Source organism: Hyaena hyaena, unplaced genomic scaffold (assembly GCF_003009895.1).
Source record: "Hyaena hyaena isolate Hyena2069 unplaced genomic scaffold, ASM300989v1 scaffold_158, whole genome shotgun sequence".
NCBI classification, from domain to species: Eukaryota; Metazoa; Chordata; class Mammalia; order Carnivora; family Hyaenidae; genus Hyaena; species Hyaena hyaena.
Genome location: NW_024080790.1, coordinates 2366056 through 2378346, shown reverse-complemented (window position 1 = coordinate 2378346; position 12291 = coordinate 2366056). Strand labels below are relative to the sequence as shown.

General features: G+C 43.1%; 1 protein-coding gene across 4 annotated transcripts in view; it reads left to right on the top strand.

The window, feature by feature from the left end:
* ARHGAP25 (Rho GTPase activating protein 25) overlaps positions 1-11723 on the top strand; it is an 89863-nt gene extending 78140 nt beyond the window's left edge. For all 4 annotated transcript variants that reach the window (XM_039239540.1, XM_039239539.1, XM_039239536.1 and 1 more), the window contains 5 exons: positions 947-1020; positions 2486-2607; positions 3423-3619; positions 6143-6675; positions 9718-11723. In XM_039239540.1, coding sequence (XP_039095471.1) covers positions 947-1020; positions 2486-2607; positions 3423-3619; positions 6143-6675; positions 9718-9925 — 1134 coding nt within the window. In that variant the 3' untranslated portion in view covers positions 9926-11723. The remainder of the gene's footprint in view (positions 1-946; positions 1021-2485; positions 2608-3422; positions 3620-6142; positions 6676-9717) is intronic.
* The last annotated feature ends 568 nt before the right edge of the window (positions 11724-12291 follow it).

The window sequence follows — 12291 nt, the reverse complement described above, 5'->3', positions numbered from 1 at the left end:
GAAAGCTCTCTGTCCTTCCTCTCTCTGGCATATTCTTTTCTTCTCTAATATTCATGGTCATCATAGAAGTAGAACATTCCAACCTTTACCTGCCTTCCCCATCATTGGGCAATTGTGCTGTGTCCCAGTAGATCTCAGCAAGGCCATATTGCTTAAAATCCTTCTCAGAAGCTTCCTTCTTCTCTCACTAATTTTAAAGTGACCTGGGGTATTTGGCTGTGATCCAGTTCTTTACTGGAGTGTTATATCTCAAGCATTCACTAAGCAAACAGTTATGTGAGTATGAGATGTCAAATCGTCCTTGCCTTAGAGTGGCTCTGAGTTGGGGAAGAGGGGGTGATTACAGACAAATAAAGAAATGTGCTGTAAAAACCCTGTGAGCTTCTCCATACTATTTTTGCAACTTCTTATTAATTTATAATTATTTGGACATAAACAGCTTTTTAAACAACACACAACACTATGGGAACAGGAGTGACTGCCAAAGTGTTGCTTTTTGTTTCTCATTGCCAGGTAGTGTTCCATGGTATAGTTATGCTGAGCGAAATAAGTCAGGCAGAGAAGGACAAATATCATATGTTTGCACATATAGGAGGATTAGGAGGAACTTAACTGAGGAACAAGGGGGAGAAGAAGGGGAAATGGTGGGGGAAAGGGAGAGAGGCAAACCATGAGAGACTCTTGAATGCTGACAAAAACTGAGGACTGATGGATGTGGGGGGGTGGGGGGGTGGGCATGGAGGAGGACACTTGTGGGGATGAGCACTGGGTGTTATGTGGAAACTAATTTGACAATAAACTATTTGTAAAAAAAAAAAAAACAAAAACCAAAAAACAAAGTGTTGCTTTTTGCACAGATACATCAGTTATGTTCCAGACTATGTTCCAGAGTCTCATTGCTGGCAAGTGAGCAAGCTCATTTAGGGTCTTCGAATTCTCTTCCTAGGCTCAGCAGGAGCTGGTGAAGCAGCTCTCCATCCTTCCTCGAGACAACTATAACCTCCTCAGCTACATATGCAGGTAGGAGTCCCCTGGTATCAGTTTTCAGCCATATCAGAAAGAAGCCCCTGGTTAGCGGAGGAAAGAGTGTCCCTGTGAACTCAGAGCTTCTGGTCCAGACTTTGGGAAGGTCAAATGTATTCACACAGCACTGAATTCGTTCCCTGTGTCCACAAGATAATTGAAAAGATCCACTGAAAATATGATCAGCACACTAAGTGAACATGTTCCTCTTCCAGGCTTGCCCAAGTGCTGCCTGGAGTCCTGGGACATGTATTAAAACCCAGGGTCCTTATGAGTGTTTCTAGAATGATCTTCCATCTTCCTGACTCTGGGCCATAACTTAGTGCCCTAGAGTCATTCCAGGCCATGCTTCTTACTTCCCTTTCTGAGGACCTGTGTGCCTTCTCTGCGGCAACAAGTAGCACATAGATAGACCCAGGTCTGTCTGAGCTGGGAGTCTGGGTCTTCTTGCCAGACGGATGAAATTTGTCTTTTATTTAAAAAAATTTGTAAAGGTGATGCATGCTTTGGAAACCAGGAAAATACAACATACTGTAAATAGGAAATAAAAATAATGCCATTTCCTCACTCAGTAAAAATCACTATTATTGCTTGGGCATGTTTCCTTCTGCACATTTTTATTTCTATAACAGATCTTTACATACATCAATATAAATATAGGGGAACAATTTTTTGTGTATATTTGTATCTTGCTGTTTTGGGCTTAATATTATTGTGAGCATTTCTGTCTGTCATAAAGTAGGATTATAAATGAGTCTGTAATATTTCATAATGTTTCCTCATTTGAAAACACCACCATTTATTTGATAATTTGGAATTTTATGTTGCTTCAGCCTATCCATTTAAAAATGGTTTTTAGAGAGAGTAGAAATTCCTTTGCTGATATTTTCAGGTTTTTTTTTTTTAATATAGTGAATCTGAGGAGAGCTTCTTGCCTCCAATGGGTAGAATTAAAATTAAAAATCATTGCTAGTTATTGAGTGACCACTGAGAAGTTGAGAAGCTTGGTGCTGTAATCAGAGGATGAGAACAAGAGTCATTGTGGATTCCCTTCTGTGACATCTCCTCATGAGAAAGTTTTCTCCTCTGGAAACTTGGGTGGGATGGGTACTGAGAGACGGGAAGATAAGCCTAGGAAATTGGGACTCGGGGTAGTCAGATACCCATTTGAATCCTTCTAGTTTCCTCTTAGCTCCCTGCATTGGATCCTGCCTCCTGCTGACACCCCACCCCCAGCCCCAATACCATCACCAGCAGCTGGACAGGCCCTCTTTTTGTTTCTCTTCTACCTTGATCTTGAATCAAGGTGAAGCTAAACTCATGTGGGCAGAGCAGACTGGTCCCCTTTCTGAGACTAGAAGGAAGGAGGTGAGATCCATCTCTGAGATCTCATTGATACCTGGAAATGCTTTCTTCTGGCAACTTCCTGTTTCCTACTATGGAATTTCCTGGCTGCCCACAGGTTCCTGCATGAAATCCAGTTGAACTGTGGTGTTAACAAGATGAGTGTGGATAACCTGGCTACTGTGATTGGTGTGAATCTCATCAGGTCGAAGGTTGAAGACCCTGCTGTGATCATGAGAGGTAAGGCGGTCCTTTGGAGAAGTCACGTGCAGAGGAAGTGACAATTACACAGCTACCAAAGTGCCCTCTGCAAATTGTCAAGCATTTCCAGTTGAATACCTTGCCCAAATTGTGAAATAGCTCTGTGAAAGGAGCAGGGCAGGAATTATGTCCATTTTCCAGATTACAACAGAGCAGAGATTCAAAATTTACCCACTGGTCACACAGTACAATAGACTAGCACAAAAATAGCTGGTATTTCTTAGTCTATAATTACTTTTAAATAGCCTTAGGCAGAGAAAGCAAGTTTGCAAGAAAGTGGACAAAGCAAGTTTGATTTTATAAGACAACTCACAAAACAGCTACTCTAAAGCTGTGTTGAAAAGGCTTCTGTGGCTGTGTCTTGATTCAGTGAGTGAAAGTCCTGGCATAGAGTATTGATGTCTACCATGGATTCAGGAAGACAGGAGTCCTGGCACATGTTTATTAAGAGTACAATAAGAAATCAGATGTCATATTGAGGACCACATCAGGGGAGAAAGAAGTCTTCATTTTCTCTACTACTATTTTCTGATCAAAGACTGACTAAAGGACTATCTAGGCTGAAAATAACCCTCTTTTTTCCCACTCCAATATCCTTCTTCTATCCCTTCTCTTCTACCACAATCTTCTACCTCAAGCAATTTAGAAGTGTCCCATGAGGAGCAAAATGAGGTTTTTTTGGACTCTGTGGTTTTAGAGCCAAGTTTAGAGACATCCCATGGTGGAGACCCTTGGGACTATCTGCCTCCTGCCATGGTACAGCTCTCTACAGATCTCTTTCTTCTTTCTTTCAGGGACTCCTCAAATCCAAAGAGTGATGACCATGATGATCAGAGACCATGAAGTTCTCTTCCCCAAGTCCAAGGATACACCCCTGTCACCCCCTGCTCAGAAAAATGACCCCAAGAAAGCTCCAGTGGCTCGAAGCTCTGTGGGTTGGGATGCTACTGAAGACCCCCCAGTGTCTAGGACAGACAGCTTTAGTAACACGGTAAGGTGCAGAGAGCCTTCTTCTTCCATGTGACTCTTCCTTTAGCCCAAGTCATTCCATGTAAGAGCTGGTCTTGTGTGGCAGTGTGGGGAGTTTTAGATGATGCTGTGACAATGGGCACAGATGGTACATACCCATTTGAATATGTCTTGTAAGCCTGGTCTCTTTCAAATCTAGTCTCTGTTGGCATCCTGGAGGTAGGATTAGTGACATGTGTGCTCAGTAAAGCCCAGTCAAAAAGGGAAGCCATTCCAAGCACAGTCCAGGGAAGTTCAATAGGGGAAATTACACATGACATTGTAAGTGTTTCAGCGAGAGTTGTTGAAAATTCCGGGTGAAAGTCCAGAGAGAACTGGTTTCCTGCTAATTCATGAAACGTGATTTCTTTCTCAGAGTATGTGATGTGTTCATGTAATATTTCTCATTCCCTGATAAGCTGTCTCAGCAATGTCAACCCCCCCATTTGTACTGAAGTGTTGTGAGTTGGGGCTCACGTTCCCAATGTCAAAAAACTCTGCAGCCTCTGAAATGTAGACTAGTTACAGATATTTTTATATATTTATGGAGACAAATACTTTAGAAAAAACATGAACTTTATGTAGCAGCTTGATTATTTCTGTGTGACCAAGAAATGAATTTAAAATTTCTGATTAACCCGGTAATGTCAGTTGCCTGTAGTATTAATCCTGAGGATAATTAAGAAAGTATTGGGAAAAAATGTAGGTAGTAGTACTGATTTTTCTTAGATGATGTCTGTATATAATGCATTTTACTAACACTCTTAAATGGAATTAATATTTAGAAATGTTCATACTTCCTGTAATGAAGTCTTTGTAGTGGTCCTTGAGAGTAGGCATTGTTAGGCTCACCTGACAGGTTTCTGCTATTTATTGTAACATTGTGGGTAGCGATGAGCAGGCACTGTGATGAGAAACATAAACAAGTCACTTCTGGGGTTCTCACCATAACTCTGTAGGGCAGAATTTATCATCCACATTTTATCATTCAGGAGCTGAGTCTCAATGAGATTGACCAGTTGGCCCAAGGTAGCAGCACTAGGATGTTGAAGAATGGGATTTAGCTCTGGTTCTCACCTTGAGGCACAGGTGATTCTGACTCCAGGTGGGGTTGCAAAAGCTGGTGATTAGCTAGAGGGATTAGAAGGAGAGGTTGAGCCTTGATTTTCTGATTTTAGGGCTCATTCATTTTCTTTCTCTCTTTTTTTCTTTTTGGGTTAATTTCAAAATATATATACATGCATGGTTTAAAAAAATAAAAAAGAGAAAAAGATATAGATTGAGAAAGCTTGCTCCCTCTGCTATCTCCATCTACCCCATCCCCACCTACATTAGTTTTGTACTTATCTCCCAGTGTTCCTCTATGCAAATATAAACAGATATGAATGTAAATTATTTACTTCTTTTTTATATACAAATGTAACTGTCTCTTGCTCTCTCCACACACATACACATAAACAGGCATGCTCATGCACGCACACACACACACACACACACACTACTCATATCTTACATCTTTCTACTTTAGAGTATATCCTGGAGACCTTTTTATGTCAATACGTGGAGAGGTTTCTCATTTGACAGGTCATTTTCTTCCTTTGTACAACAAGCAAGGCTGCAATGAATAATCTTGACCAAGCTTCATTTTATACTCAGGAGATGTATTTCTAGGATAAATTCCCAGAGTTGAGATTGCTGAATCAGAGAGTAAGTAGATTAGTGTGTAATTTTTATTAAAATTGTTAAATAGAGGTTGTGCCATTTTGTGCTTCCACCAGCAATGCACAACAGAACCAGTTTCACCAGCAAAATGTGTTTTCAAATCTGGGGACATGTCCTATCTGAGAGGTGAAAACTGATATTCAGTCATTTTAATTTTGATTTGGGTTTCTTTGATAATGGCAGAAACTGAACATCTTTTCTTATGTGTAAAGGCTCGTTGCATTTTCCTTTTCCTCTGTGAACCGTCTGATCTTGTCTTTTGTCCAGACTTATGTTGGTTGTTGGTCTTTTCCTTCTCAACTTTTATGAACTTTATATATTAGAAAGAGTAGCTTGTTGCCCGTGATATGTGTTGTATTTTTGCTAGTTTGTAATTTCATTTTTGATTTTACATGCAATTTCCTTGTTTTATTTTTTTAATTTGGGGGGTCATAGAAACCCGTGTGGGGTGAATTTATCAGACTTGTATTTTATGCCATTTGGATTTTAAGTTCTAGTCAGAAAGATCTCCTCATCCTAAAGCTATGAAAAAATCCTAGTTTAAGACTCTCTTAACCACTAATAACCATTGATTTGAGAGCATGAGTTCCTTTTAAGTGCAATATCTTTTTGGAAAAACACCACACAGATTATCAACTAATGTGATGAATTAAGAGATGGTCTTCTAATTAAGAGTTTCACAGGTGTGCAGCCAGGAGATACTTCCAAGTCGCTAATCCTTATCTTGGGAACATGATGCGTGTGGGTAAAAACCCATGTGATATCCGTGGCCATTTTCTTCTAGACCAGCGACTCAGACACAGGCAGCCCCACTGGACAACAGCCGAGTGATGGGTATCTGGAAGAGAGCAGTAAAGCCCCCAGGGAAAAGGTAGGAGATTGGAAGCTGCAGTCGAGAAAAAGGACTCAGACGCTCCCTAATCGGAAATGCTTCTTGACATCAGCGTTTCAAGGTGCCAACAGCAACAAGGTGGAGATCTTTAAGAACGAGTTCTGGTCGTCCTCTTCAGAGGTAAAGGCAGGGGAAGGGCACCGGAGAACGATGTCTCAAGGTGTGTCCCACTTTTCTGACTCCCAGCGGACTTCCACATATGATAATGTCCCTGCCCCGCCTGGGGCCCCTGGGGATGGGACAGCTGCCGTCTCTTCCCATGCTTGTGACTCCAAGAGAGAAACTCTTGCCAGCCCAAACTCTGAAACTGGGCCTAGAAAAAAGAACTCTGGAGAAGAGGAACTTGAATCCTTGCAGAGGGCGGTCCAGGAGCTGCAAAAGGAAATAGAAACACAGAAGCAAACGTATGAAGAACAGATCAAAAAGTAAGTCATATGCAGAGGGGTCGTGGGCAGCCACTCAGCTTCCATCTTCAGAAGCAACAGGGACTGTTCTCATCTGTCAAAGAAGTGATGCTAGAAAGCTTTAGTTTAGAAAACACACTAATCTTTAGCAGTTAGGCTTAATTACAGAAAGAGGTAAAGGGAGTAATGAGATGACCAAATTAGTGAAAACTCTAGTTTAAATTCATGAAAAGTTAAGTATGTAGATTACACAATTTAAGTAACCATTTCCAAATAGTTGTTCCTTAAGGATCGGCATGCTCTAATGAATGAAGAGGAACTTTAAATTTTGTTCATAATAATGTAATACCTCCATTCTGAAAATACTTATTGAGCACCTCCTACGTGCCAGACACGATCGCGGCTATTGGGGAACAGCGCTGAACAAAACAGACCTAAGTTTCTGTGCTTATAGAACTTTCCTTCCATCATGAACTGACAGAATATATACAAGTAATTAAAATATATGCTATGTCAGATGGTAGAACATGCAATGGAGAAAAATAAAGTAGGGCAGGAGGTTGGAGAAGGGTTCAAGAAGGGGGTTGTTATGTTAAATAAGGTGGTCAGGAAGGCTTCACTGAGAAATTGGCATCAAAGTAAAGGGCTGAAGAGAAGAGGGAATGAGTCAGGTCCACATATTGGGGAAGATCAGGCCAGACAGGGAGAAGCAAAGGTTCAGAGGCCATGGAAGGGAGCAGGTATGGTGTGTTCATGCACAGGAAGAGCTGTGGTGAGCTGGAGAAGCAGGGAGTAACTGAAAGGAGAGAGCTCAGACAAGTGCAGGGGGCCTTGCCAGCCACCTTAAAGCCTGTGTGGGGCAGAGCTTCTAGGAAGACCTACCTGGCTAAAGCTTCACTGAATTACTGACTTCTCACCGAGTGCAGGCCGCAGTGGTGAATGGAAAGCCAGTGAGGCAACTCATGCCACAATTTCTTGCACATCCCTAAGATGCTTGGACACAATTTGCTCTCTTGGGTAGATAAACTACTTTCTTTCTTTCTTTCTTTCTTTCTTTTTAATGTTTTATTTACTTTTGAGAGAGAGATAGAGACAGCATGAGCAGGGGACGGTCAGAGAGAGAGGGAGATACAGAATCCGAAGACATACTCCAGGCTCTGAGCTAGCTGTCAGCACAGAGCCCGACACAGGGCTCGAACCCACGAACTATGAGATCATGACCTGAGCTGAAGTTGGACGCTCAACCGAGACACCCAGGCACCCCAATAAACTACTTTCTTGAAATCTTTTTCACACCACTGACTTTTCATGAGAGGAAAGCTCAGTGCAGCTTAGCCCATATTAATCATGACAATGAAATATGAACTAGTAGCATTTTCCCAATCATGAGTATTTTTCAATCCATTGAGACTCAAGTACATGAAGGGAAGGCTTTTGTGAGCCCTCATTCTTTGTTCCCTTCATAGAGGACTGTCTAACTAAAAGCAAAATGGAGGTCATCTGTCTAATATCCTGAAGTCAATTTTTCATAGGCCTCCAACACTCATGTGCCATCTTGACTCTGAGGGAAGCAGCCCCAGAGAAGTTTCCCACTGCACTCTGATGTGAATGTCACTGACAGGGTAGAGAAAGACCAGCTTCCATGAAGGGGCTGTTCCTTCTGAATGGAACCAAGTCCTCTGAATTCACCCATCAGAAGGATCCTCCATTTTCAACAGAGGGAGAGTTAACAGTCCATAGTGCCTGCACTGAACTTTGTGCTCCAGACACTCCTTCTCATATAATCCCCACAGCAGTCCTGCAAAATAGATAATATCCCCATTTTCTAGAAGAAATGGAGGCTCAAAAAGTATTAAAAAATTCCTCAGGGTCACACAACTAATCATCAGTGGGGCTGGTATTTGAACCTGAGTCAGTCAGGCTCCTGAGCCCACTCAGATTCTACCTCTCCACTGGAATCAGAGGTCAAAATCTGGCAGTATTCTCTCAGTTGAGATTTCTCCCAAAGCAAGTGTAAACTCTGAGAAGAAAACTGGATTTGTAGTTTTATATATGTATAGTAGTCCTCATAGAAGGAATGAGACTAGTTTATCTGTAGGAAGAGATAGGCAGGGGTGGGCAAGGCTCCAAAGATGGGCTGTTACATGCAGAATGGGCCAAAGCCCCTGAAGATAGAAGCCAGGCTGTGCTCAAATGGGAGCTCAAGTATCTATACAAATTATGCCATTTAGAGGAGGAGGTGGGGGCAGAAAGGCAGCATCTCGCAGAATGGAATTCTGAAGCAAACTTCAAATCATGCAATTTCCCCACAGTCCTGAAATTTCCTCTTTGGGCTTAAAAATGGCATTCTATTCTCATTCCTAGGAGCTAATTCAGCATAGCCTGGCAAAGCAGGGAGCATCTGGTACCTAGACTAAGATTTGGGCCAATAACAGTGAAAATTCTGGGAATTCAGGAACCCAACAGATTCTTCACGTGGAGCAGATTCAAAAATAGGGGTGGGGGTGTCAGGATGTCTGCTTCCAAAAGGCAGTTCCCCACACTTCTTCTAATCTCCACCCCGAGGCGGCCTTGATACGAGATGGCACAGGTACTCTCCATGGAAGCAGGCTGAGCAGACTCTCGTGTGTGCAGAGGTATCGGGAATCTGGAATACGGGCCCTCAGCAGTCAATTAACATTTCTGTTGAGCAGGACACGTGCAAAGTGCTGTGGAGGTGAAAATATACACATATTCAACGTGGTCCCTTCTTTCAAAGACTTTATTATCTGATGGAAGATACAAAATATAGAACTACATGAAAAGCAACAACACAAGAGATGTCACAAGATGGTGTGAAATGACAAAAGAGAGGTTCAGACATGCCGTGGGAATTTAGGTTTACTGGGAAGTCTGTGTGTGTGTGTGTTGGGGCGGGGGGTGGAACCTTAATAAGAGGTTCAGGTTGGATCTAGGTCTTGTGATGTAGAAAGGAAAATGGACGGAGGGTGTTGTGAGCAAGGGTGAAAGAAGAGTCTAGAGGTCATGCGCTGTTCTTTCATTCTGCTATTTTCTTCCTTGTAGCCTTGAGAAGGAAAATTATGATGTCTGGGCCAAGGTGGTGAGGCTCAATGAAGAACTGGAGAAGGAGAAGAAGAAATTTGCAGCCTTGGAAATCAGCCTCCGCAATGTGGAACGCTCCCGGGAGGATGTTGAGAGGAGGAACAAGGCCCTGGAAGAAGAAGTCAAGGAATTTGTCAAATCAATGAAAGAGCCCAAGGCCGATGCTTGAGGGTCTTAGCAACCAAAGAGACAGCCCGCAGAGGCCCACCCGACACGCTCCCTTTCTCGGTGCTACCTGCTGACTGAGAAGCAAAATTACTTCCTATGAGGAAGAAGAAGACATTTTGTGGGGAAACATTACATTTCCCAGTAAAATAAATCAGTGGAGTTTGCAGGAAGATGAGGGTGAGCAGGGACATGTGGGGACATCTATGGCCCCCTGTGGCTGTATTCAAAAGGATTGCATCATTCCACCGTGGTCTCAGGCTGAGTGAAACGGAACCTTGCATGACTGGTGACTATGTCCAGTGGAGACATTTGAGGCAGGCCACATCCCAAGGACCTACGCAACACGCTGGCCACAACCGAAGGTGGACTGAGGCATTAGTTCTTTTTTTTTTCTTTTTTCTTTGTGGAACAATTCATCTAGATGGCCTCGTGTTGTCCCTGAGACACAGGGGCAGAAAATGATACTTAGCTTTCTTGTGTTCACCTATGGTGAGCTGTGTTTTGGGGGGCTGCACCTGCTGACCGGAGCCCCATTCTGCCGCCCCCTCCATGATGCACACTTTCCAGGGGTTGAAAACTCAAAATTATTATTAGACTAAGACAAAACAAGCAATAAATTTGTATTTATGAGAACGGGGCTGTTGGTAATACAAACACCTTTGTGAGCCTTAGTGAAAGGTGCCCCTTCCTTGAGGCAGACACACCGTTCTCCCCATACACGGCTTGGTGAGCATGGCACGGGCTCGATTCCACAGCCTTTCCATGGCCACAGTTGTGTATGGTGGGCTTCTGAATAGAAAGAGGCCTTCTCAGCGTGATGTGACTTCCCCAGAGGCTGGTTGGGAGTTTTAGATAGTAATAATCCCAATAATATGTTTTCTGTCTCACCAAAATGCAAGGGATTTCACTCTTAAAAGGGACACGAGGCACTAGAGAGTCGCTAGGAAAGGAGCCTTCCTGGCAGACAGCTGACTTTTCCTCCTGCAGTGAAGCCAGATGGGCAGAGGGTCCTGGTGGGGTCCCAAGCCTCGATAGGAAGGGTAGTGGAGGCTTTAATCGCTTTTGTCATTGTCCTGGCTAAGTGGTCTTCAAGCTCTTTTGACTATGCACTTCACTAGTAGAAAATATTGGAGCAGACACCCTCCCAATGTATTTTTTTACTTATAAATTATGTACATGTATTGCTACATTGTTATATCATGTAAGTCATTAAAACACATACCGGACAGACATTGAGTAAGTGAGATCAAAACACAGACAAATAGATGTCCTCAAATGCGCTTTCAGCTTTGGGGGCCACTGGCTTGATTTCCCAGCAAGTGTTACCTGTGCTATCTTCACACATGTCATCCCATTGCTATCATACATTGACCTGAACTCTTGAAGCCACGTGGCTTCATCAGAGTTTTGAAATCCATGGTTTCAAATCCATCAGAGGTTTGATATCCATGGTGACTGCAGTGAGAGTTTAGTCTTCCCAGCATGTCTCCTCCATTATTCCTTTTTCTCCTTTGTTTTCTCACTTTTCCTCCTCTTCTCTTTGTTATTTCCCACCCCGCACCCCTGCCTGTGGCCATGACACATTAGCCACAGAGTGAGAGGTACACACAGGGACCTCAGTGTTGCTCAGTCCCACTACTCAGGTCCTGTTTTTCCCGTCACCAGTCACCAGACTGATGAAGGGCAGAGACAAGACCTAGCATGTTCTCTTAGACACCTGCTAATGCAAGATCGGAGTGGGGAAGGGGGTTGATTTGGAACATCATTAAGTAAAGCAATAAAATATTTGATTTCCTGTGGTTTACTTATTTTTAAATTACAGAGTGTCAAGCAGAGAAACAGTTATTGAACACTAATTTACGCTGATGAGAGTCTGCAATTTTGCCAAGCATGGTGCTCTTTTTCTCCCATGGATTCCTCACCCTGCCTCTTTAAGTGTTTGAAACAGAGCTGAGTCTGAAAGTAGTCTGCTTCATGATTCTAAAGGGAGCATTTGTTTGAAGGTGGGAAGAAGAGGTCTTGAAGTTGTTTGTTTGCAGGTCCGTGTTACAGGACCTTGCTGGGCCTGGGAGCAAGAGCTCAGGCTGAGTAGAAGGGCTGCATTTGAATTCCAAGCTCCTCCTGGCCAGGCGATGCCTCTTGTTCTATTTCTTCCACCAGTGCCATATGAGATAACAGAGTGGCCTCTCCAGCCTCGGAAGCTGGAGTGTCCATTCCTCTTCACGAGCAAGAGGGGGACCTGGCTCGCTTAAGTTGCCACTGTCCATACAAATAGAACATAAGAAACAGTTTTTCCAGCACCCTATGCCCTGTGAGTGCTTAAGGAAGGGCCAGGGAAGAAGATATGGAGTCTGATGCTGCTGGTCT